The sequence below is a fragment of the Staurois parvus genome, unplaced genomic scaffold (genome assembly GCF_062004578.1).
Source record: "Staurois parvus isolate SC_StPar_1 unplaced genomic scaffold, SC_StPar_1.0 ptg000242l, whole genome shotgun sequence".
NCBI lineage: Eukaryota > Metazoa > Chordata > Amphibia > Anura > Ranidae > Staurois > Staurois parvus.
Genome location: NW_028318038.1, coordinates 1,877,784 through 1,901,931, shown reverse-complemented (window position 1 = coordinate 1,901,931; position 24,148 = coordinate 1,877,784). Strand labels below are relative to the sequence as shown.

General features: G+C 40.0%; 1 protein-coding gene across 2 annotated transcripts in view; it reads left to right on the top strand.

Moving 5' to 3' along the window:
• The window catches only part of ATP7B (ATPase copper transporting beta), a 114,273-nt gene that overhangs the window by 57,538 nt on the left and 32,587 nt on the right, over window positions 1-24,148 (top strand). For both annotated transcript variants that reach the window (XM_089680331.1, XM_089680330.1), the window contains 8 exons: window positions 3,112-4,294; window positions 7,907-8,155; window positions 9,391-9,554; window positions 11,927-12,088; window positions 13,221-13,297; window positions 15,138-15,309; window positions 18,261-18,494; window positions 23,410-23,501. In XM_089680331.1, the coding sequence (XP_089536457.1) occupies window positions 3,112-4,294; window positions 7,907-8,155; window positions 9,391-9,554; window positions 11,927-12,088; window positions 13,221-13,297; window positions 15,138-15,309; window positions 18,261-18,494; window positions 23,410-23,501 (2,333 nt within the window). The remainder of the gene's footprint in view (window positions 1-3,111; window positions 4,295-7,906; window positions 8,156-9,390; window positions 9,555-11,926; window positions 12,089-13,220; window positions 13,298-15,137; window positions 15,310-18,260; window positions 18,495-23,409; window positions 23,502-24,148) is intronic.

Below are 24,148 nucleotides of genomic sequence, written 5' to 3'. Positions count from 1 at the left end.
GCAGAGAGAAGAGGATTGGGTGGAAAGAGTGAATCAGATATGTAGAATGGAGAAATTGTATTATATGCAAGAAGATAAGATGGGGTTATATTATAGGAGGTGGGGAAAATGGGAAGATTATGTGCCCAAGGTGAAATACATGAAGCAGTAGAATGAGATATGTGAAAGTACCCTTTACGTAGGAAAAGATGAAATGCAGAGTGGGTGGTTTCTGTTTGTTTGTTTTTTTGTGGGGGGGGGAGTGGTAGGTTTTCAGGGTGGGTGGGGGTGTTAGATTAGGGTAGGGGGGGTAAGGGGGAATAACGATAGAAAGGGATATAATTGATGGTTATGTATGTTATATGAGAATAATGATGGAACATGTATTTTATATGTAGAATGAATAAATATTTAAATAAAAAAAGAAATAACAGATGTGAATGACAGAGATTTTCCCCTCAAGCCTTTTTGGCTAATTAGATATCCAGAAGAGCATTTCTTCTTAGTTTTAAATGTTTGTCGGTATTGAGTTAGCTTTACTCAGCATTCATCATGTACTGTGTATAAGTTGTTATCGTACAATGCAGAAAGGTTTTGGAGTTTAAGAGATACCCTAGAAGATTCCCTAAAAGATTTAGGCTTTTTATTTAAAAAAAAAACAACAGCAAACACACCCTTCAATGTTAAGGACAGTTTCATGTGCACTGAAGGAAGTAAACTGCACAAAGCACGCCACAGTGATTGGTGGCCATGGTGAAAAGTAGGCTTTGGGGTCAATTCACTAAGAGTTAAATAACGATTGAAAAAATGCGGTAAAATAATGGTAAATGTTTTGCAAATGTGCAATTCACTAAGAATTTTGCGGTAAATAACTTGCGGTAAAATATCTGTATTGCGGTAATTGCCACATATTTTCATGCAGTAATTTATTGCACGGTAGCTGGTTGTTAAGGAAGCCAGCCGCTGCGTCCTTAACAACGGATGACTCATCAGCTATCAATGGGTGTCCCACTGACAGCTGAATGTAAACAAAACATGCCAGCAATTACAAATGATGAAAAACAGTGTGGGCCCCCCCCCCATCTATACCAGGCCCCTTCGGTCTGGTATGGATTTGAAGGAAAACCCCACACCAGAATAGAAAAAAAAAGTGTCCCTTAGGTTTTGTACGTATTTTGGGGGAACCCCACACCAAAATAATGTTTAAAAAAAATGGCATGCAGGTCCCCTCACAATCCTAAGGGATTTTGGGTCTGGTACGGATGGGGGGGACCCCTCATGTTTTATTTTTTTTTCCATTTTGGCGTGGGGTTCCCCTTAATAGCCATTCCAAACCCTTCGGGGTTGGGGTAGGACCCACTGCAGCTGACAGCTGAATGTAAACAAAACATGCCAGGAATTACAAATGATGAAAAAACAGTGTGGGGCTCCCCCCATCTATACCAGGCCCCTTGGGTCTGGTATTGATTTTAAGGGAAACCCCACACCAGAATAAAAAAAAAAAAAAAAAGTCCCTTAGTCTGGTATAGATTTTGGGGGAACCCCACACCAAAATAATGTTTAAAAAAAATGACATGCAGGGCCACTCACAATTCTAAGGGATTTTGGGTCTGGTATGGATGGGAGGGACCCCATGTGTTTTTAGGTTTTTTTTCATTTTGCATGAGGTTCCCCTTAATATCCATTCCAGACCCCTCGGGGTTAAGGTAGGACCCCTCGCTGCATCTGAAAAAATAACTCATGTGACACCGCCAGCAAAACCCTGGCAATACATATCTAATCTTTTCTCACATTCTGTTTTGTTTGTAGATTGGACTTAACAGCTTACTGTATGTTTTTTTTTTTTTTGCAGTATTTACCGACACATTTTTAATTTTGCGTTAAATACCGCAGAATCGTTTTTTGTTTTTTTTTAAAGTGAATTGGACATTTTGTTACCGCATCCGATAATTTATGCAAATGAGTCACCTGACAGTGTTATCACATATGGTAACCTTTAGTGAATTGAGCCTTTTTACCTTTAAAATATGGTTTATTGTAACACATCTTTTCACTTGTATACGCTAAAAATGGGGGAATGTAAAGAATTATTAATAAAGAAGGAAGGGCTTTATGAGCTGAACAAGATGACTGCTGCCTTGTGAAAAAGAAACAAACTCACCTTTCACACATGCAGACTACGCCAGCAGATTCGCCTGTTCAGTAGGGGGAATCTATCCGCTGATCCCTTCTGAGCAGGTTGATGACAGGTGCATGTTCCCTCTGCTTATGCAGAGCGGACACAGATACAACCCTTTCCAATACTGTGGTCGAATATAAATGGACTGCCTGTCTTTTTACATCCGATCAGAGGGATGACGAACGAATCCTCCATCCAACTATTTTTAGTGGTTCTGATCGGATTGGATGCAGGCGGGTGTAAACGGACATGTCTGTTTGCATATGCCGCTCCATAGAGGGCAATGGATGGTCTGATCGAATCTGCCTGTCCGTTTTTCAATCGAACCTGATTAGACTATCCGGTGTTCTCTATGGAGCGGTGGATGTAAACAGTCTTGTGTCCGTTTACGCCCGCCTGCATCCGATCCGATCAGAACCACTAAAAACAGATGGATGGGGGATTGGTTCCCCATCCATCTAGTGAATCAGATTAGATGACAGTCGGATGTAAAAGGACAGGTAGTCCGTTTACATTCGACCACCTATATAGGAAAGTGGGCTGTGTCTGTGTCCACTCCGCATAAGCAGAGTGGACACGTACCTGTCATCCGCCCGTGTTAATGGGGCCTAAGGGTTTTTTTCACGCAGGCACGTTCTGCTCCATTCAGCAAGGTATGAGTGAGCAGATCGTCTGGTGAATCGGAGTAGAATGGGACAGATGTCACTTCTGTCACACTTTTTGCCTGTATTTTAACAGTGAGCTGTGGTGGACCTCTGGGCTGTTAGATGTAAATGGACTTGTGTCTACTTACCTCAGGTTACCTCCGATTCATTACATTTAGGTCGTTCTATGGCAGTCACCATATATTTTTTTTATTGAACAAAACTGCATGTGACAGTTATTTATATCATTTTGTAATGCAACTGTTTTTGTTCTAAATTGCTTTTATATATCTTTTACTTTACTTTTAGGTTTCAAGAAATGGCATTCACAAGACAAGCCATACCCCAGCAGCAGAAAAAAACAATTTTGCTTTCGACAACCGGGGTTATGAAGGAAGTCAACATGACATGACATTCTCATCTTCTGTGGTTATAGGAATTGTGGGCATGACATGCCAGTCATGTGTTCAGTCTATTGAAGGAAGGATCTCCAAGCTGCCAAGCATAATTAGCATTAAGGTCTGCCTGGATGAAAACAATGCCACTGTGTACTATGTCCACTCAGAAATAACCCCTCAGAAGATCTGTGAAGAAATAGAAGACATGGGCTTTGATGCTAACATACAAGAGATGATCGCACCACTGAAGAGCATGAGTTACAAAGAAGAGGTGACCAAGATCAGGATAGAGGGCATGACATGTCAGTCTTGTGTCAACACGATTGAAGGGAAAGTTGGGAAACTTCAAGGTGTACAAAAAATAAAGGTGTCCCTTACAGGCCAAGAAGCAGTCATTGTGTATGATCATTTGTATATTCAGCCGGAAGAGCTTAGGAATCATATAGATAATATGGGATTTATGGCTTCTCTTAAGAGTAAACCTGACCCATTAAAACTTGGAACAATTGACATTGAACGGTTGCAGGCAGTTTCTATACCAAGAACGGTTTCAGACTCTGGTGGTGCTGTCAATGATGGTCAGACAGGAGTAGTGACTATTGGTATAGAAGGAATGCACTGCAAATCTTGTGTCCACAATATAGAAGGGTCCATTTCAGGGCTTCCTGGTGTTCTGAGTATCAAGGTGTCTCTTGAGAACAAAAATGCACTTATATGTTTCTTTAAAACTGTTATTGGCCTGGTTACTGTGAAAGAGGCAATTGAAGCACTTCCTCCTGGAAATTTCAAGGTTATCCTTCCATCGGAAGAACATTTGAGCTCCGCAACAAAGTTAAAATCTATGTATCATTCTTCCTATAAACAAGGCCCCCAAACTGTTACCAACATGGCCTTAATCAGCATTATAGGAATGACCTGTGAATCTTGTGTGTCCTCTATTGAAAATATGATCTCTCAGAGAAGAGGAGTGCAGTCCATAGCTGTTTTATTAGCTGAAGCGGTTGGAAAAATTCACTATGACCCAAGTGAAACAAATGCAGAGGAGCTAAGAGCAGCCATAGAAGACATGGGGTTTGATGCTACACTTGTGTCTGGTAAGTTTACACCTAAAGAGAAACTCCAATTTTGCTTAGAATAAACATTCCCCTCTGAGTAATCTATGTACATTGAAAGTTTTTTTTTTGTTTTTTTAAATAACATTGTTGCAGGTTCTTACCTTTTTTTGTTTTTTGTTTTTTTATTCTGGAGAAATAGCTGTTTGTCTGTGTCCATGTGCAAAGTGATTTTGTATGGGAGTGGTTTTATAATTATTAATCAGCTGCTGCACCTGCAGGGCTCTAATAAGGAAAATGGTAGGGTCTGCATCCCTTTAGATGTGATTTCCCATTGGGAGTATCTCGCCAAAAATGACATTTTTGATGCAGGGGATGTCAAAAATCTGACTTTCTTACTGCAGACTTCTGGGGAAATCGGTGAGCCAACCACACAAGCAGGAAATGACATTTTTAGGGAGCATTCTGTACACCATATGTGTACAGAACACCTCCAAGTAGCCATATTGCATTGCATTTTACAGAAAATTTACAGTGCTGCAGATTTAAAGGAAAAGTAATTTTTAATAACATTAATTTGCAATATAACTTGAGTCACAATTGTAGTATATGCTATATCATTTTATTTTTATTTGCAATTTTTTTCTCTTGAAAATGGTGTTACCCTGTAACAATCTGCAGCTTGGTAAAATCACATTTATTTCTATATCCATTTGAGACATTTAGTCACCTGGTCTCTGTTGAAGAGGTGAATTGGTCAAGCTGAACTCCTAGGCTTTGGGCTATAGGGAAAGGTATAAGAACATTCAGCATCTCACACACATACAGCTGTAGTGATATTGTGGTACAGCAACATGTATTGTTTGCACTTTGCAGTGCGTTGCTTTTCATTTTCAGCTGCAACCATTGTGCATACATGGACAAAACAAATGCATCAGATCATTATTGTAGTACATGCAATGCCATGCAGTGTTCTGAAAGGCAGGCGCATTCTTTGGCCAATGGTCATGCGTTGAGGGCCCATTGAAAATGAATGGGTACACTTAATGGAACAAAAGATTATTTAAAATGGATCACAGTAACATATGGTTTATTGTAAATAAAGAGTGGCCTTTTGTCCATGCTCTTATACTTTTTTGTTTCTTTTTTTTGATACATAACTTACCATTTTCAAACTCTGATACTGAATAACCCTTAGCCAGTCTCAAATATATTTGTGTATTATATATATACATATACATTTCATTGTCAAGGTAGTCTCTTCTGTGCAGATGTATCAGGCAGTCTCCTGTATACCTGTATATTGCCATATACCCAATAAAAAAAAAGAAAGGAAGCAGCACTGGTATTTAGTAGTGTTTAATTTTCCACTTTGCCATCAATCAAAATTCTGTACACAGGAAAATTAGATAAGAACAACAGCATCCCCACCTTTATTCAAGTTCACCGGTATATAAGGTAACAAAGCTGTATTAAAACTATAGGTAAAAGGAAACACATCATATTCACTGTTTCTTCATGAAAGGATGACAGGAATCCAGTGTTGCCCTGCCAATGTGGATGGACAACATCCATGTAGTGCCACCACACCATACAAAGTTCTGTGAACACTATATTGGAATAAATTAACTTGGTCTCTTAAGTTGTTTATAAGGCTCAGTTCACACTGCCGCGACTTGGGATCCAACTTGTGAGACTACAAGTCACACGACATATGAAATCCCATGTTAGTCAATGAGAGCTGTCTTAATTAGCACTACTAAAGTAGCTCTTTATAAAAAGTTCCTGTACTGCTTCAAGGTGACTTCTATCTGACTTGTGTCCATATACTTAATTAGAAGTCGCCTCCTTATCTATATTGATGTGATTTGTATCTGACATTACATGAAGATTACCCAGGCATTCCCTGAAAGTTGCTTCAGAGTTGCTTCAAAATAGTACTCAAGTTGTCTGGCAAAGTCGCACGACTTTCAGTTAGCAGTAGTGTGAATCCAGACTAAATGTCTCCTCAAAAAACGGAGCAACATTGAATCTCATTGCAACCCCACAGTATTGTATACTGAAGGCATACTGAAAGAAATAATAATTGTTAGATAAGGTCAATTCAAACAATTCTCTAAACCAGTGTTTCTCAATTCCACACAATCTCAAGGCACCCCATGCTAAAATGTAAAAAACATTAGAGGTGATATATTCTTCCAAGGCAAACACCTTTGCACACTGGTACAGACTAGTATTCCAATGTTTCTCTTCTCCCTCAGTTTCTTTCCCTCATTCAGCTAATGTGACCCCAGTGCTGACGGAGAGGGGCAAAGAAAGATGTCGTGCATTCGCCCCGACATCATCCGTATCAACCAGTGATTTCATTGGTTGTTAGGACCCTTGCGACTGGAAGGTTGTATTGGTGCAAAATGAAAACCCGTGAGTTTGTAACTAAAAGGCAGGCTTGATCCACCCACTGGCTTGTATACAATTTTCTGGCAATTTTTAGGCATTTTGCCAAGGCACCCTTGTTGAAAAAGGCTGCTCTAAACAAAGATAGTTAATATGAGGTAAATGTATCACATACAGTAATTCAATGAAGGTCAAAGTAGCATTATTCCCTCCCTGATATATACAGTCATCCCAGGTTACCAGGAACGTCTCTGATGAAATCTCAGTAATACCTTCTAGTTTTCTTCCAAATGCTACAATCTATAAACAAATTAGGCACTGAGCATCAAAATAAACCCTTGTCCAGATACTATAGGATAGTGGTTCTCAATCTTTGTAAGACTAGGGTCCAGCAAGTTTATTTTGAAAAGCTTCTAAACCCCAACAATAAAAAAATAAATTCTAGGATTATGATAGGATAGAATTATGTAGAGTAGTAAGGAATCAGTCAGGACTATGTAATATACAACATACTGCAGTCAGAGTGCAGGAGGCAGGAGTATGTAATTGCACAGCACAGCTTTCAGAGTGCAATGGTCAGGAGTAAGTGTCCCCTTATGCTGGTGGTCAGTATGCTACCTTCTCTCAGCATCCCCCCTTACAATGGTGGTCAGCATACCCACTTACACTGGTGGTAAGTGTTTCCATTATCATGGTGGTCAGTGTGCTCCTTACATGGTGGGCCGCGCACCCCCTTACCTAGCTGTAGACCCAAGGCACCACTGAGCATCAGCCAACTTGTAACAGAAAAAAGTGAAGTTTAAAGAAAATAACATTTTTTTAATTAAATTATATTTTAAAACCCCTAAAGAACTGTTATTGCCTCTGTGCCTTCACTCACATATTAACCTAAACAAGCATGTTCAGTGCACCTCCCTACATTGTCATATGTCCCCACCTCCACTATCCGCTTTGGAAAAAATTGTCTGCTTCCAGCTATAACTAACACTATTTCCATACCAACAGCAGGCAATATAGGGCAAATATAGCTTTCATTGACCTGTATATTTGAAATGAAAAACAGAAACTTTTTTGGATCAAGGCTGTGAGTGGCTGTCCCAGATAGCACCAGGGGTAGGTAAGACACTGCATAGATTTGGAGCTAGTTTAACGCACTTTCTTCCAGTCCTTAGATACTTTTTTAGCTGACAAATATTTTGGAAGGATGTCACCATTTTCTTTTACCCCCTAATTATATGTGGATGCTTTTGTGTATTTTAGATTCTTCAATGCCTATAATCAGCAACCAGGCAGAACCAGCAGATGCAAGGCACAATACCTCAGCAATGTCGAAGGAACTGACTGCCCATCAAGATTATATTCTGGATGTTATCCCTAAGAAGCCAAACCCAGATATTGATATTACTCTGAGTGATAACACCGACCCGCAGAAATGTGTTTTACAGATCACGGGGATGACATGTGCTTCCTGTGTGTCCAACATTGAGAGGAATCTGAAGAAGAAAGATGGTATCTGTTTTGTGATGTCTTTCATAGCATAGTATCACGGTCAGGGGTCAGCCTCAGAGACCAAGAGCTATAGCAGTAGAAAGGCTCCACTGACCATCAGAATAGGTATACAAGCAGGTTACCCTGGTGGATGACACAGCTCACCAGAGGTGCAGGGTTTAAGAACTAACCAGTATTCATCAGTGCTCCTGATGGTGGGTTTTGGTTTTGCTGCATGTTAATACCAGGTCACAGTCTTCATTATGGCCGCACCAGGTGAGCAAGCTGGAGTCCAGTAGCAGATATAATGGGTAGATGGTAGGGATCAAACAGAAGCATATTCCGTAAATAAGCCAGAGGTCAGTAACAAGGTCAGTTGCAGGTTGGTATCAAGTTGAAGCACAGTCAAGGAACAAGACATAGGTCAGTAATGAGTGGTAGCGAAGATACGGATAGCAGCAGGAGTGACAAGGGCGAGATATTGACTGGAGGGACCACAATAATCTGACATGTAGGAAGTGCAACGGCATGGCTTAACTAGGAAGCTCATGGGAAACGCAAAGAGTTCAAGATTCACCAGAAACAAAGTACAAGGCAACATTGTCCAAGGAATTGTCCAGCATCTCAGGTGGCTCAGCAAGAACAGATACTGCCAGACACAGCAGAGATAGCAGGTTCAGATCTGGGTCCCAACAGACAGACATCCATATTTGTAATCTATAACAGAATATGTACATGCCTTGTTTGCATTGACTTCATAATGTTGCTATATTTTAAGTTCTGAAGAACTACTAAACCACAGTGCTTAGGTGGACAGAGAACTGTCTCTCTGTGGTACTTTGACCCTTGAATAGGCCTGGCTTCCTGCTCTGATTTAGATCATTCTCCTTTGTCCATTGGTTTTTATCTCATCTTTATCTTCATATTACTGAAATCATAAAAATATGCTCTAAACACATGTTCAATCCCTCAATGACCGTAATCTATGTGTATGAGCCATCAGTTGTCAATTTGTCTTCTTTCCCCATAGTTAGTTACCAATAGAATCAGTATAAAACAAATGAAATAATTCTAAAAACTGAAAACAACTGACTGTGGAATCCCATTTGATGTTCTGTCATACATATTGCACATCTATAGTCTAAAAGTCATGGTGATGTACAGTACATACACACTAAAGTGCAAAAGTTAAAATTGTGAATGGCCCTCTGTAATGATTTAGATCACGTGGTAACCAGTGAACTCTTCCTCCCTAGGTATTGTTTCTGTGCTGGTGGCACTGATGGCTGGTAAAGCAGAGGTCCGATACATGGAAGAATGGATTGAACCAAGCGAGATTGCACAACTCATTGAAGGCCTGGGGTTTGGAGCAGTAGTATTGGAAGACTGCACTGCTACACATGGTAGTATTGAGCTAGTGGTAAGTATAAAACTAAAATATCATTACCATTTCCAAGACAACAAATTATAACATGCTGGGGTAGAGGATTAGAAAGAGATAAAAAGGAATGAGTTTTCAGTTGGGGTTTAAAGCATAAAAGATTTAGTTTTTTGTCTCAGATTGTATCTTGGTGAGTGCAGGTTCTATGATTAGTAATATATGGTTTCTTTTTACTTAAAGGATAAGTTCACCTTTTGGACACCTTTTGCAGGTAAAAAAATGTGCATTTATTATTTTTCTGTCCAAAGGAGCCTGTAAAGCATTTCACCAGTGATCAGTAGATCGCTGAAGCCATGCAGACCTGTCAGAATATCTGCTAGCTGTACGGGATGTGCAGCCAAGCAGATCTTCAGACAGGAAGCTTGAATGAATTACCATGATGCTGCACAGCGCCGTGGTAGTTAATTGAAAACAACAAGCTGACAGCCGCTAAGGCTGCCGGGACTTGTAGGCACTCATTCACAGAACTCTGTGAATGAATAGCGAGGCCGTGTGGACAGAGCCCCACTGGTTTCAAATCTGACAGATAGCAGGGAGAAACTTCTCCCAGTGCCATCTGTCAGAAGGAGGTGGGGCAGCGGGTGCGGCTGTTTCTATGGGAACATGTACATGTTCCACCCAAAAAACAGGTGCAACATATAACATGTTCCAAAGGTGAACTTATCCTTTAAAATAACAACAAATGCATAAAAAACATTTTTTTCTAAAATATGCCTAAGCCAATATTCCTTCTCACATTGTGTACTTACCTCTTTAATAAATGTGCACTACATGATAGAGATAAGTACAAAATATTAAACTAGCCTATTGGATGGGAGGTATAAATTATTTACTAATTAAAGAATAAAACTAAAATACCATTGCCATTTCCAAGCAAAAATCACTTACAAATCTTAACATACCTTGGTACAAGATTATAAAGAGATAAAAAGGCGTGAGACTTAATTTGGGCTTTAACCCTTTCGCTGCCAGGTCTGTAGGTCATACAGGTGGTTTTACACACACAGACGGGTGCCCCCCACCATGTATCCCGGGCTCCACTTGCCCTTCTTGTTGCTGACCTGGAAGTGATGTATAAATCATCACTTCCGGGTCTTCATGACAGTTTCCCTGGCCAGTATGGCTGGAAAAGAATGTATTGCGTTACATTCAGTGGGGCGCTGAATGAAGGAGAACCTGTCATCAAAAAAGGGATAATTTTGTCTCCATGTTATGAAAAATCACATTTTGTCCCCTATGTGATCAAAAATAGGGAACTTTTTTCCCTCCCACCCCCGCATGTATGAATGTAAATACACGTGTCGGGATTGCCTACGCATGAAAACGTTCATTGCGATACACATTACATATCGCCACGCACGACAGAATGAGAGCAATAAGTCTAGCACCAGACCTCTACAACGCTAAACTGTTGACCTATAGGGGGCTTTTACAGTGTCACCTATAGAAAACATAGGGTATGGAAGTCTGTCGCCATTTCACTGCTGCACGCAAATTTAGGGGTTGACATGTTGGGTATCTATTTACTCGGTACGACCTTATCTTTTATATTTTACCAAACATTGGGTAATTTATTGCATTTGTCTAAGGTGTCTCCTTTCAGAAAATATACAGTGTTTTGGGGGTTTATGCAATCTTCAGGCCTAAAATGATTTTCCAAACATATGTGCAAACACACACAAAAACTGCTCTGGCAGCGAAAGGGTTTATGTGAAACCTAACTGTATGTGAGCAACAGAAACCGTAAACACGATGTAATTCATTTTTAACATTCAAAGCAAACTCTCCCATCCATGTCTCCATGCTTTAAAAAACACCCCCCTAGCATTTCTAGATATGGCCATGTTGAGTAAGGGCAGATGATTCCTGTAGAAATTTCTTCCTGGAATCCATCTGTGCTTAGCTCAGGCATGCAAGCAAGAGGATGTGCTTAGCTGAGAAAGCCCCTCCTCTCATAATCCAAACGGAAAAAAAAAATGCTCATGAAGACTCTTGGGATGTATGACATCATTTTGGCCTAGGCCAGAAACCAAGAAGCAACTGAAGAAATGTGGAAACAAAGATAGCACAAGTACATAAAAAAGACCTTCCAATCTATTTACTAATGCTAGCAGCATAATAATTAAAAATAGTTAATGTTGATTGAAAGAGTTTAGTCCCACTTTAATGTGTTACAAACACAGAACTGTGACCAATGCCGGAGGATACATGGTTCCTTATATTTGATTTACAGTCCTGCCCCAGATACATTGCATTACAAGGAATACATAGGGCAAATAAACCGTATGGGGGAATAGAATATGTATACATCCAGTTAAGAAGCTTACCATTTTCCTTGTTTTTATCTCTAGATTACAGGTATGACATGCGCATCATGTGTTCATAACATTGAATCCCGATTGAGGAGAATGCCAGGTATTCTACAGGCCTCTGTAGCTCTGGCTACCTGCAAAGCACAAGTCAAGTTTGATCCAGAAGTTGTTGGCCCAAGAGACATCATTGAAGTGATTGAGGTAATCTCTAATCATTCCAAATCATTTCTGAATAATAGCTTTTCCTTTTAAAGAGGTTGATATGAAATATTGCATATAATCATTCATATACCTCTTGCAATCAGCAGGCAACTAATTAGAGGCTGCATATGCAGATTTTTTTTACTGCTGCGCCATAAGGACCTGAGTAATTTGAACTTTTGCTCTTCCAAACTACATAAAACACCCTTCACTGAGTCAGAGAAGGGATCCATGTCCTCCCTGCCTGCTGGCTTATACAAAGGTTGGACACAAAAAATGGAAACGCTACATGATTTGCAGGTGTGAGAGTGACGACGTGTTTCGCATTGAAAGCTGAAAGGACATTCTTTTGCTTCTGCTGTATGATGAGACACCTAGCTAACAGGTGAGAAGCCTCACTTTAATCATTCACTGATACAAAGTCGTGTTGGTGCTTACTGAGGTTCAAAGAGGGCAGATTGTTGGTGCCGCTTAGCTGGTGCCTCTGTGACTGACATTTCCAATTTATTTGCCGTGTCACGAGGTCCAGCATCAAAGGTTATGGCAGCATATACAGTTTCTGGGAAAACATTGTCTGATAAGCATAATATGGTCAACATGGTCCCCGTGAAGACTGAGATTGAGCACTGCAGTCACTTTTGCAGCAGTTGTTTTATTATTCCGGGTCACAATCCTGCACAATGTCCTTTTTGTCTCTTTCAGTCAGTTGACCATGTCGACCGCGCTTTTGTTTATCAGGCGAAGTTTTCCCATTTCCGTTATAAGCCGTTATAACCTTTGATACTGTACCTCACAACACGGCAGATAAATTGGCAACTTCAGTCACAGAGGCACCAGCTAAGCGGCACCAACAATCTGCCCTCTTTGAAGCTCAGTAAGCTGACTTGACTCCATATTACTAGCAGCACACGCATTGAATGATGAAAGTGAGGCTTCCCACCTGTTAACTAGGTGTCTCATCACACAGCGGAAGCAAAAGACTGTTACATGTCTTTGAACGGGAAACGTGTTGTCACTTTTACACCTGCAAATCATGTAGTGATGGTAAGGACTGGTAAGCTGTAGTATATAAAATCCTTGTTCTTGGATAATGATACACTTTATTCTGGGATTTTCTTTGCTTCTTTAACAGGGAATTGGATTTCGAGCATCTTTGCCCAAAAGAGATCCCAGAGCCCATAATCTAGATCATAGACAGGAAATAAAGCAGTAAGTATAAATGTACTATGATTATTAGTTTGTGGCAATCAATGTAGTCATGTGTCTTGTTCAATATACAGTTGCAAGAAAAAGTATGTGAACCCCTTGGGATTACGTGGAGTTTTGCATTAATTGGGCATAAAATGTGCTCTCAACGTCATCTAAGTCACAACAATAGAAGAACACAGTCTGCTGAACATAATACTACACAAACATTAGATGTTGCCATGGTTTAATTTCACATAACATGTAAACATTCACAGTGCAGGGAGGAAAAAGTATGTGAACCTTTGGACTTAATAACTGGTTGACCCTCCTTTGGCAGCAATAACCTCAACCAAACTTTTCCTGTAGTTGCAGATCAGACCTGCACAACGATCTGGAGTAATTTTGGACCACTCCTCTTCACAAAACTGTTTCAGTGTAGCAATATTGTTGGGATGTCTGGTGTGAATCGCTCTCTTAAGGTCATGCCACAGCATTTCAATCGGGTTGAGTTCAGGACTCTGACTGGGCCACTCCAGAAGGCGTATTCTGTGCTCTTCTGAGAGCTCTTTTCTGCGAGGCATGGTTCACATCAGACAGTGCTTCTTGAAACCAGTAAACCCAAAACAGGTGTGTGTTTTTTAAGGGCAGGACAGCTGTCAGCAACACATCCAATATCATCACACTGATTGGAGTCAAGGTTGGCTCACTCCTGGCTCCAATTAGCTCTAGGAGAAGTCATTAAGCTAGGGCCTCACATACTTTTTCCTCCCTGCACTATGAATGTTTACATGTTATGTGCAATTAAACCATGGCAACATCTAATGTTTGTGTAGTATTATGTTCAGCAGACTGTGTTCTTCTATTGTTGTGACTTAGATGACGTTCAGAGCACATTTTATGCCCAATTCATGCAAAACTCCATGTAATCCCAAGGGGTTCACATACTTTTTCTTGCAACTGTAGTTACCAAGTTCATTACCATCACACCAGGTTTTACAATAAAACCTTGCCTATGTAAGGGCTTGTTTACACTTGCGGGGCTGAGCCACGTTTTTACTAAGGACTCCTGTTTAAGTTGCAAAGGCAGCGGCAGGGGGTGTACATATACAGCGACCATGATCCTTTGCTTCACAGCTGCAGCAGGAATTATACCTCCTGTCGCTGTCAGCAGGCACTACCGGCTGTTAAATCCCTTAAATTCAAGTGAATGGAGCCATGCTGCAACTACCCCGCAACCATTTGTAATGCACGTGGTTGTGACATGGTAGTGTGGCACTTGCTGGGGGGGGGTAAAACAGGCAGTGAGGAGGCGCCATGTTGCTGCTGATGCCATCTATACCTCATAAGTTGATAGCCACTTCTGCACTTGCTGCTGTCAGAATACACTAATCAGCAGCTGCAGCTGTCTGAGTGGCTGCAGACGCTGTTCGAGAACATGTCCCTTGGACAGAAGCTGATCAATTGATCGACTTCTGGCAAGCAGGGATTGCCACACAATGATTGAAATTTGGCTAGTTCCTGCTGAACCGGTCAAACTTTGATCAGTGTACCGCCAGCTTTAGACTTTCTTCTTTTATTATTGTGGTTGATACATTTAAATATTGATTCTAACCTACAAGACAGATTGATTTGAAAATACTAGTTCATGGTTTTTGATTGTGACGTATCCCCAAAATTGCATTAATATCTGGGAGTTTGCCATGTGCATAGCAGCAGCATTGATGGAACTGTGTGATGTTGTTTTACATTTATGTCTACTTTGATTTGTTTAATGTTACATTAAGAATGAGCCCGTGAAGAGATTATAAAGGAAACTTTAAATGTGTCTTAGATTATTAATTATACTTATCTTTAATTACAGGTGGAGAAGCTCCTTTTTGTGCAGCCTTTTTTTTGGCATTCCCGTCATTGGTATCATGATTTACATGTTATTTACCCACAATGGAAAAAAGCCATCAGCACTGGATACAAACATTATCCCTGGGCTGTCCATCATGAACCTCATCTTCTTTATTCTTTGTTCTCTGGTCCAGGTAGGTGTTGACATGTTTAAATGTACAGTGTTTTCTCAAACTTTGGTTGCTTTCTTTAGTTTTTAAAGTGATTTCTAATTTTTTTTTTTCAATTAAAATAACGACCATGTCATCCTTGCCAGCTCTGTCTAATAGTTTTGCACAGAGCAGCCCCGATCCTTCTTTTCTCAGGTCCCCTGCTGGCGCTACTGCTCCCCCCCTTCCTGCTGAGAGCCCCCATAGCAAGCGGCTTGCTATGGGGGCACTTATGTGATCTTACTCCTGAGCTCTGCTGTCTGCATCTATTGACACAGACAGCGGGATTCGACCTGGCCTCCCCCCACTCCTTCCTCACTGGCTGTGATTAACAGCAGCAGGAGCCAATTGCTTCCACTACTGTCTCAGAGCCAATGAGGAGGGAGACAGCAGAAAAAGTCTTTGCTCTCTGCCTTTGCTCCTGTGCAGATCACTGGATCAAGATTGGGCTCAGGTAGGTATAAGGGGGAATGGGGTGGGGAGCTGAATGCAGAAGGTTTTTTACCTTAATGCATGGAATGCATTATGGTAAAAAAAATTGTTTGTCTTTAGAGCCACTTTAAGTTCACAAGTTTAAAAAAAGCAAAAACATGTATTATATTAAATATAAAACATTTTAATGTGAACATTTCAGCCAGCAGTTGATGCTCCAGGCTTCATTTCACCAGTTCTCCAGGCTATCTTTAAAGTAAACCTGCCATGAGAGAGAAGAATGCTTCTATTGCTGATCTCCTTCTAAAATTGCTATACTTATGCTGATACTTTAGCTTCAGTTCTTGGAATCTCTAATCCAGAGCAAAGTCAGGAAAGCCAGAAGTCCCTATCTGCATATTTGTTCTAGATCAAGAACTCAAAGAACTGAAGAGCGTCAGTATGACTGTCAGACAACCAGCACTGTCCACCATTTCAACTTGCCACACACTGCCACATTCTTGGCATCTTCCTTCTGTCCAGATCAATGGGGATGATTTACTAAATGAGTAGAGCATGTTCATTTTAAAGTGAATTTACACTTATTTTATTGATTGTGGTGAAACCAAGAATATGAGCAAAAAAAATGATTTTTGTTTGCACACGATTAGATGATTGAAGTCAGCACAATAAGCTGTATTATTTTTTCTCTTTGTAAAGGGAATTTTCACTCAGCTTAATAAATGAAATGAAGTTGTGATTATTTCCGATCATGTGCCAGGAAAAATCCAGTTTTTTTTTTTTTCATTCTCCTTGCAGATGATTGAGTTTTCTTTGCAAAGTGAATTTTCAAGATATGCGAAAATTCACTTTGACAATACATTTAGCCCTGGTTCACACTGGTGTGACTTGTCATGCGACTTGACAGTTTTAAATCGCATAACAAGTCCCACCATATTGTTTGCAATGGAACCGTTCTAATCAGTGTGACTCCATTGGAGTCGCACTGATTTTGAAACTATTTCATGGACTACTTTTTGCTGATTTCGGGTGCAACTTACATATAAATCAGTGAATGAAGTCACACAGATATCTTCTTAGTCGCACTGACATGTGACTTTGAAATTGTGCAATTTCACTTGTTTTCAAAATCACATTCAGTGTGAACCCTGCTTAAAAAAATATATAAAAAAGCTCTACTTATTTTCTAAATCTGGCCACTGTGTCTTTTCTACTACTCTGGTTAAAAGAAATCTATCATGGTTTTGGGTCAATTTTATGTAGTTGTTAAAGTTGATACATTTTTATACGTTTTTAAACTATATATATATATATATATATATATATATTGCGTGAAAAAAAATCGTCTTCTAACAAATCAGCACAGCAGAAACAGCCTGCCTGGAGGCGGGATTTGTTTGGCTGGAAGCTCTCATGATCCATCCAAAGTGAATCATGCAGCTTGTGCTATTGAGTTCTTCATACAATGGGCTTCTATCTGCAAGTCTGAAAAGAAAAAAATGTGAAAAGACTTGCGCTGCAAATTGCATATTATGAATATATAATATGAATATTTCATATTTACCTGATTTACCAATTTACTTTCCCTTTAAAAAAATAAATTAATTCAATAGCTTGTATGCAAATATGGAATGTTAGGTTTTTACCATGAAAAAGCTTACTGATGTGACAATCTTTGTTTAATATTAGCTGTCAAAATAACACACATGGGACATTCAGAAATGTGAGCTAATTTAGTCCTTGTGGATTTTTGAAATGAAACCAAACAAATGTGACTGAAATCTGATTATTCTATGCATAACAAGCTCCTAGGAGTCCCCTATAGAGCCCAATGTACAGTTCACACGTCTCTTCTGAGACACTGGAATACTGCTTCCAAGCCGTGATGAATGATCCAACAAGACATGACATGAAAACATGTGAAGGGAAATCTCCTCAATGGGACACACATGACAAAAAAACTGACAGGGGTTATAACCCTCCCTTACTGTATCCAAAATGGAAACAAAGTGTTACCTTTAGTTCTACTTTAATGCCATTTATTGTTCATTATCTGCTTTAACGTTTTACTACATAAATAAAACCCTAACTGTATAATACTTAGCTTTTGTTCAGTATTGCTTTTATTTGCTTTTATACAGCTAAAAAAAAAAATCAGTATTTGCTTTTATACAGCTAAAAAAAAATATATATTTTTTTATTATATAACTGATTGATGATGATGGAAGCCTGTTTTGCACCCATTTTACTGTAAGAGTCTAGACATCAAAATCACGTAACAGAATAACTATGAGATGTTGTTCTATAAATTGGAAGCTCCAAGGAGCAGGGCCCTCTTATCCCTCTTGTATTGAACTGTATTGTTGCTGTATTGTCTCCCGTTATATTGTGAAGCTCTGAGCAAACTGTTGGCGCTATATAAATCCTGTATAATAATAATAAAAAATTTTATTTGGCAATAATATATCTACATTAATGATGTTCCTATCTTCTCTGATTCATAGTGTCTTGGAGGATGGTACTTCTATGTGCAGGCGTACAAGTCTCTGAAGCACAAGACAACCAACATGGATGTTCTGATAGTCCTGGCGACCACCATTGCCTACATATATTCAGTGGTTATACTGATTGTGGCCATGGTAGAGAAGTCTGATCAGAGCCCAGAGACCTTCTTCGATACACCCCCCATGCTGTTCATGTTTATTGCTCTGGGGAGATGGCTTGAGCACATAGCAAAGGTAATTGTGTTAGATTGGTCCCAGTGGGGCTCACCAGGAAATCTCTACCCTGACTTATCTCTGGAAATGTTTAACCATTGCTGTGTATTATACAGGTCAGGAACAATGAGGCACAGTGGTTATTAGGAGCACATCAGTTGGCAGGGAAATGATCTCCCGATTATAATACAAATCCTTTAAATCCAGCTGTATTTATTTACCTGGTACTTACACGTTATAATCCTTGTGTGTAAACTGATAAGTGTTTACTACCTGGTATTTGCTTGTAGATCGCTTGAAAGTACATCTTTGCTTTGTTTATTGTGTCACCACATTTTTGATATTTGGTCCCAGCTAGAATCCTAAAACAAAACTTAAAGCGGTATTAAACTCAAAAGCAAAAATGTTATATATTGCAGCTTACCAATCATCACATGGTGGATGCATTAGTTTTCTTTTTTTTTTTTTCCGTTTTCACCTGGTGATCTGGTCAGTAACACACCTCCTGTATTAGAGTGCCCGCACTCTGGATGAATGAGCACAAAGGGTGCCTTTGGACAGCAGCATAGTTTGGGGGGAGGGGAGTGTTATATGTACTAGCAAATGTAAGTACACTAACAGATTGAAGCCAAATGTAAGTGATTTTACTTGATTTTAATAATAGTGTGTTTTTTGGTTTCACATAATTGTGGGCATATTTTCCTTTATCTATACATGGTTGCTGCAAATGCAAGTTGAAGATTTAACCTCTGATGTGCTTGGGAGGAGTTGCGCTAGATGGTAAACTCAACATGCTTGTCTTGACTGCTCTGTAACTGTGGGTCATGGCGTTCTGGTAAACGTTTTCCCACTTGTGCACTTTGGATCACTTTTTCACTGATGATCATTTGGAATGGCTTCAAATTTGACTAAGATCGTAGTGGACTTCTTTTTACTTTGTCACCTGATGAAATTGCACAATTTGGACTTTGTTATTTGTGTTCACCATAATTTTTTCTAGGTTTATTTGCACATTTGTGCTGTGTAGTATATTCATTTTCTGCATTGCAATTATATTTAAATATCACACATATTAGATATTTGTTGTGTTATTGTTATACACACAGTCTTTTTATGTATTGAAGACACATAATTTTGCATGTTTGTTAGAATTTATTAAAAGGGATTGCATTATTATTTTTGCACTTTGAGATTCAGCGCTACCTTCTAGCTAATTCTTTGAAAGTGATAGTTGACTGCTGTCATGCTAATTCAAGTGATTCAGTACTTTCTAAGGCATGGACCTGAAAAAATATGCCGATCAGGAGTTCTAACATCACTCTCACTCTCTAATTTGCATGTTTCAGGTCAGTGACTCAAAATGTACTGAAACCAGAGACCGCTAGACAGCTAGTTTTTTCGTGTCACCCAAGGTCCCTGTGTGTTTTTGTTTTTTTCAAATATACTGTATATTAAATAATATTTTATAATTGTGTTATTTTGGTTCTACCTTATATACCTTATATGGCCATGATATTGTCCTCTCCACAGCTCCATGGCCTGTCTTTGATAGCTGACTTCTGGGTTCAGCCAAACATGGGTTCTGTACCTGAAGCAGAACCCAACCTACTTGTCACCTCATCATCAGGCTTGTAAGATTCCTGCAGGTACAGCTCAGTTCTAGACCCACCCCCAGAAATACACCTCTCAAAAGCTCTTTCCCTACACATAGTGTGTGATCAGGTTCCTGGGAATAAAGGTGGCAGCATAGTTTTCTGGGAAATAAATCAACGTATGCATGGGATGTCAGAAAGAGATGGGAGAGGATAGACAGCAGGTAGGGCTGACAGTGTTGGTTTCTGCGCTGTCACTGTGTTGTCAGCAGAAACAGCAAGTTAGCCGCTTACTGGATTTCTGATAGATCCACAGGTACTATATTTCTCTGTTCTTGCCATGTTTTTAAAGGGATACAACATAGGGAAATGTGTATATATTAGAGAAACTGTGCTATAGGGTTCCTTCATTCAACTCCTAAGTTTCTACAGTGTCCTGTTGTGACATATAAACCACTGAAAGGAACCACAGAGTGTAGACGGCAACTCAGGCATCCAATGCTTCCAGAAGTGTCAGATGTGAAGGGGCCATTGTTCTCTAAGAGAACAAAGTTCAGATGAATGGGTGGTGGGACAAGTAGTGACTGTCACTTTGAGGTTAGAATTGGGTTTTATTTTTTATTTAATTTTGTATTTACATTCTTCTTCTTCTTCTTCTTCTTATTATTATTATTATTATTATTATTATTATTATTAATAATAATAATATTTAACTTCATTATTTACTACTGTTACCAGGATCTAAGAAACCCCCTGATGACAGCATACACACAGGTGACAGGTTCACTTTGTAGACATCAGGATCTAAATGAATCTCTGATGTCTCCACGGCACACTAGAGAATGGGATTGGGCATACAGAGCCCCGCTTTCTTCTCCTTGGCTCCTGGTGCTGCACTGAGCATGAACATTGAAGTTCTCAGGACTGAGTACGTCTGGGTTCTTTTAAAGGTTTACTGAAATAAGGGAACTTATGAACCACGTTCTTTGATCTCCCTGCTCAGCATCCTGAGTTCTAGAGTAGGAATGAGACAGCTGGCAGCAGCAAAGGAAGCAGCAGCAGGAGAAGGAACTAGGGAGCAATTTGAGAGGCCTTGTAGCACGTTGCTGCACTTTGTTGTCCTTACAGTAATTGTAAAGTTATAAATGTTTTTTTATTAAAATAAAAAACATGTTATACAGTACTTGCCAAAACCATTCCACAGAGCAAACCTGAAACTCCTCATCTGGGGTCCCCTCCAGCGCTCTTGGCTCCTTATCCTCCCTTCTGACTCATGTGGGCTTAATTTTGAGCCAGGCTGTGTGAGTCTTTTGATACACACAGCGCGGCTCTTCCCTGTCCCCCGCACCCTCCTCACAAGATTTGTTTGACAGCAGCAAGAGCCAATAGCTTCCACTGCTGCCTCATGTCCTGTGAGGAGAGAGGGCGAGCAGGGCTGCTATAGACAGGCACAGAGCTGGATCAAGATTGGGCTCAGGTAAATATTTAGGGGCGGCTGGGGAGGAACAGACATGGAAGGTTTTTACCTTAATGCAGAAAATTTATGAAATTATACAGTCATGGCCGAAATTGTTGGCACCCTTGATATTTCTCCAGGAAATCATGTATTTCTCACGAAACGTATTGCATTAACACATGTTTTGCTATACACATGTTTATTCCCTTTGTGTGTATTGGGACAAAACAAAAAAAGGGAGGAAAGAAAGCAAATTCGACATAATGTCACACAAACCTCCAAAAATGGGCTGGACAAAAGTATTGGCACCCTTTCACAACTGCGGATAAATAAGAATGTTACAAGCATGTGATGCTCCTGTAAACTCACCTGGGGCAAGTAACAGGTGTGGGCAATATAGAAATCACACCTGAAAGCAGATAAAAAGGAGAGACGTTCACTTAACCTTTGCATTGTGTGTCTGTCTGTGCCACACTAAGCATGGACAACAGAAAGAGGAGACGAGAACTGTCTGAGGACCTGAGAACCAAAATTGTGGCAAAATATCAACAATCTCAAGGTTACAAGTCCATCTCCAGAGAACTAGATTTGCCTTTGTCCACAGTGCGCAACATTATCAAGAAGTTTGCAACCCATGGCACTGTAGCTAATCTCCCTGGTCGTGGACGGATGAGGAAAATTGATGAAAGATTGCAACGCAGAATAGTCCGGATGGTGGATAAGCAGCCCCAAACATGTTCCAAAGACATTCAAGCTGTCCTGCAGGCTCAGGGAGCATCAGTGTCAGCGCGAACTATCCGTCGACATTTAAATGAAATGAAACGCTATGGCAGGAGACCCAGGAGGACCCCACTGCTGACACAGAGACATAAAAAAGCAAGACTACAGTTTGCCAAAATGTACTTGAGTAAGCCAAAAGCCTTCTGGGAAAACGTCTTGTGGACAGATGAGACCAAGATAGAGCTTTTCGGTAAAGCACATCATTCTACTGTTTACCGAAAACGGAATGAGGCCTACAAAGAACAAAACACAGTACCTACGGTAAAATATGGTGGAGGTTCAATGATGTTTTGGGGTTGTTTTGCTGCCTCTGGCACTGGGTGCCTTGACTGTGTGCAAGGCATCATGAAATCTGAGGATTACCAAAGGATTTTGGGTCGCACTGTAGGGCCCAGTGTCAGAAAGCTGGGTTTGCGTCCAAGATCCTGGGTCTTCCAGCAGGACAATGACCCCAAACATACGTCAAAAAGCACTCAGAAATGGATGGCAAAGAAGCGCTGGAGAGTTCTGAAGTGGCCAGCAATGAGCCCAGATCTAAATCCCATTGAACACCTGTGGAGAGATCTTAAAATTGCTGTTGGGAAAAGGTGTCCTTCCAATAAGAGAGACCTGGAGCTGTTTGCAAAGGAAGAGTGGTCCAAAATTCCGGGTGAGAGGTGTCAGAAGCTTATTGATGGTTATAGGAAGCGACTGATTTCAGTTATGTTTTCCAAAGGGTGTGCAACCAAATATTAAGTTAAGGGTGCCAATACTTTTGTCCAGCCCATTTTTGGGGTTTTGTGTGACATTATGTCATATTTGCTTTTCTGCCTCTGTTTTATATTTGTTCCAATACATACAAAGGGAATAAACATGTGTATAGCAAAACATGTGTTAATGCAATACCTTTTTTGTGTGAAATACTTGATTTTCAGGAAAAATATCAAGGGTGCCAACAATTTCGGCCATGACTGTATGTGTTTACAGATTCAGGGACCTTCAGGGCTGATGGCTTAGGGCATAGGTTATGAAACCTATTTCAGCCAGTCACAGGTGACAGGTTCACTTTGATTGCACTTATATTGTATATGCCGTATAAATTCTGTTCATATTTCTGTTTATGTTCTAGGGTAAAACATCGGAGGCTCTAGCTAAGCTGATATCTCTGCAAGCTACAGAGGCAACTGTTGTGACACTTGGACCAAATTTCTCAGTTGTAAGGTAATGCAATTTGCACTCTTACTGTACATCTTGCTATGGCTTGATGGGGGTATTTTTTCTTAAAAGCAGAACTTCAGACAAAAATTAAGAAACAAATATTCATAACTCTCTGTAAAAGTAATATGAAATACACTGAGCATAATTAAAAAACATTTCCCTTTAAATTATTTGTTAAAATTCTTACCCCTGCACTTGCAGTTTACAACTTTCAGTGCTCCTGCTCTGTCAGTGCTGTTTTTCTGAACTTCTGGTCTTCACAGGAAAGGGTTAATAGTAGACAGTGCAGTCTGGAGTCAGTCTGTTGGATGGGATAGGTGGGAGGGGGATGAGCAGGGGAGCATCTTGCCATCCTAGGCTATGGTGCTGTGTGTTTCTTTTAATGTACACAAGGTAGGGAGACACAACTCTAACCACTACAAGCATGTGTGACTTCATAGGACACTGCAAGACAAAGGAGCCACCCTGAAAGTGGAAACCTGGGGCAGCAGTCATGACACCAGCTTAAACAGGAACATAGGCAAGAATTAAAAGATAAAGAAGAAACCGTATACTCAAGAAGTGATTAAATCCGTTTCTGAGGGTTTATTATCACTTTAATAAGTGGAAAGAGTATAATTCTCCCTTGAAGAAGCTCTTTTAATATACTG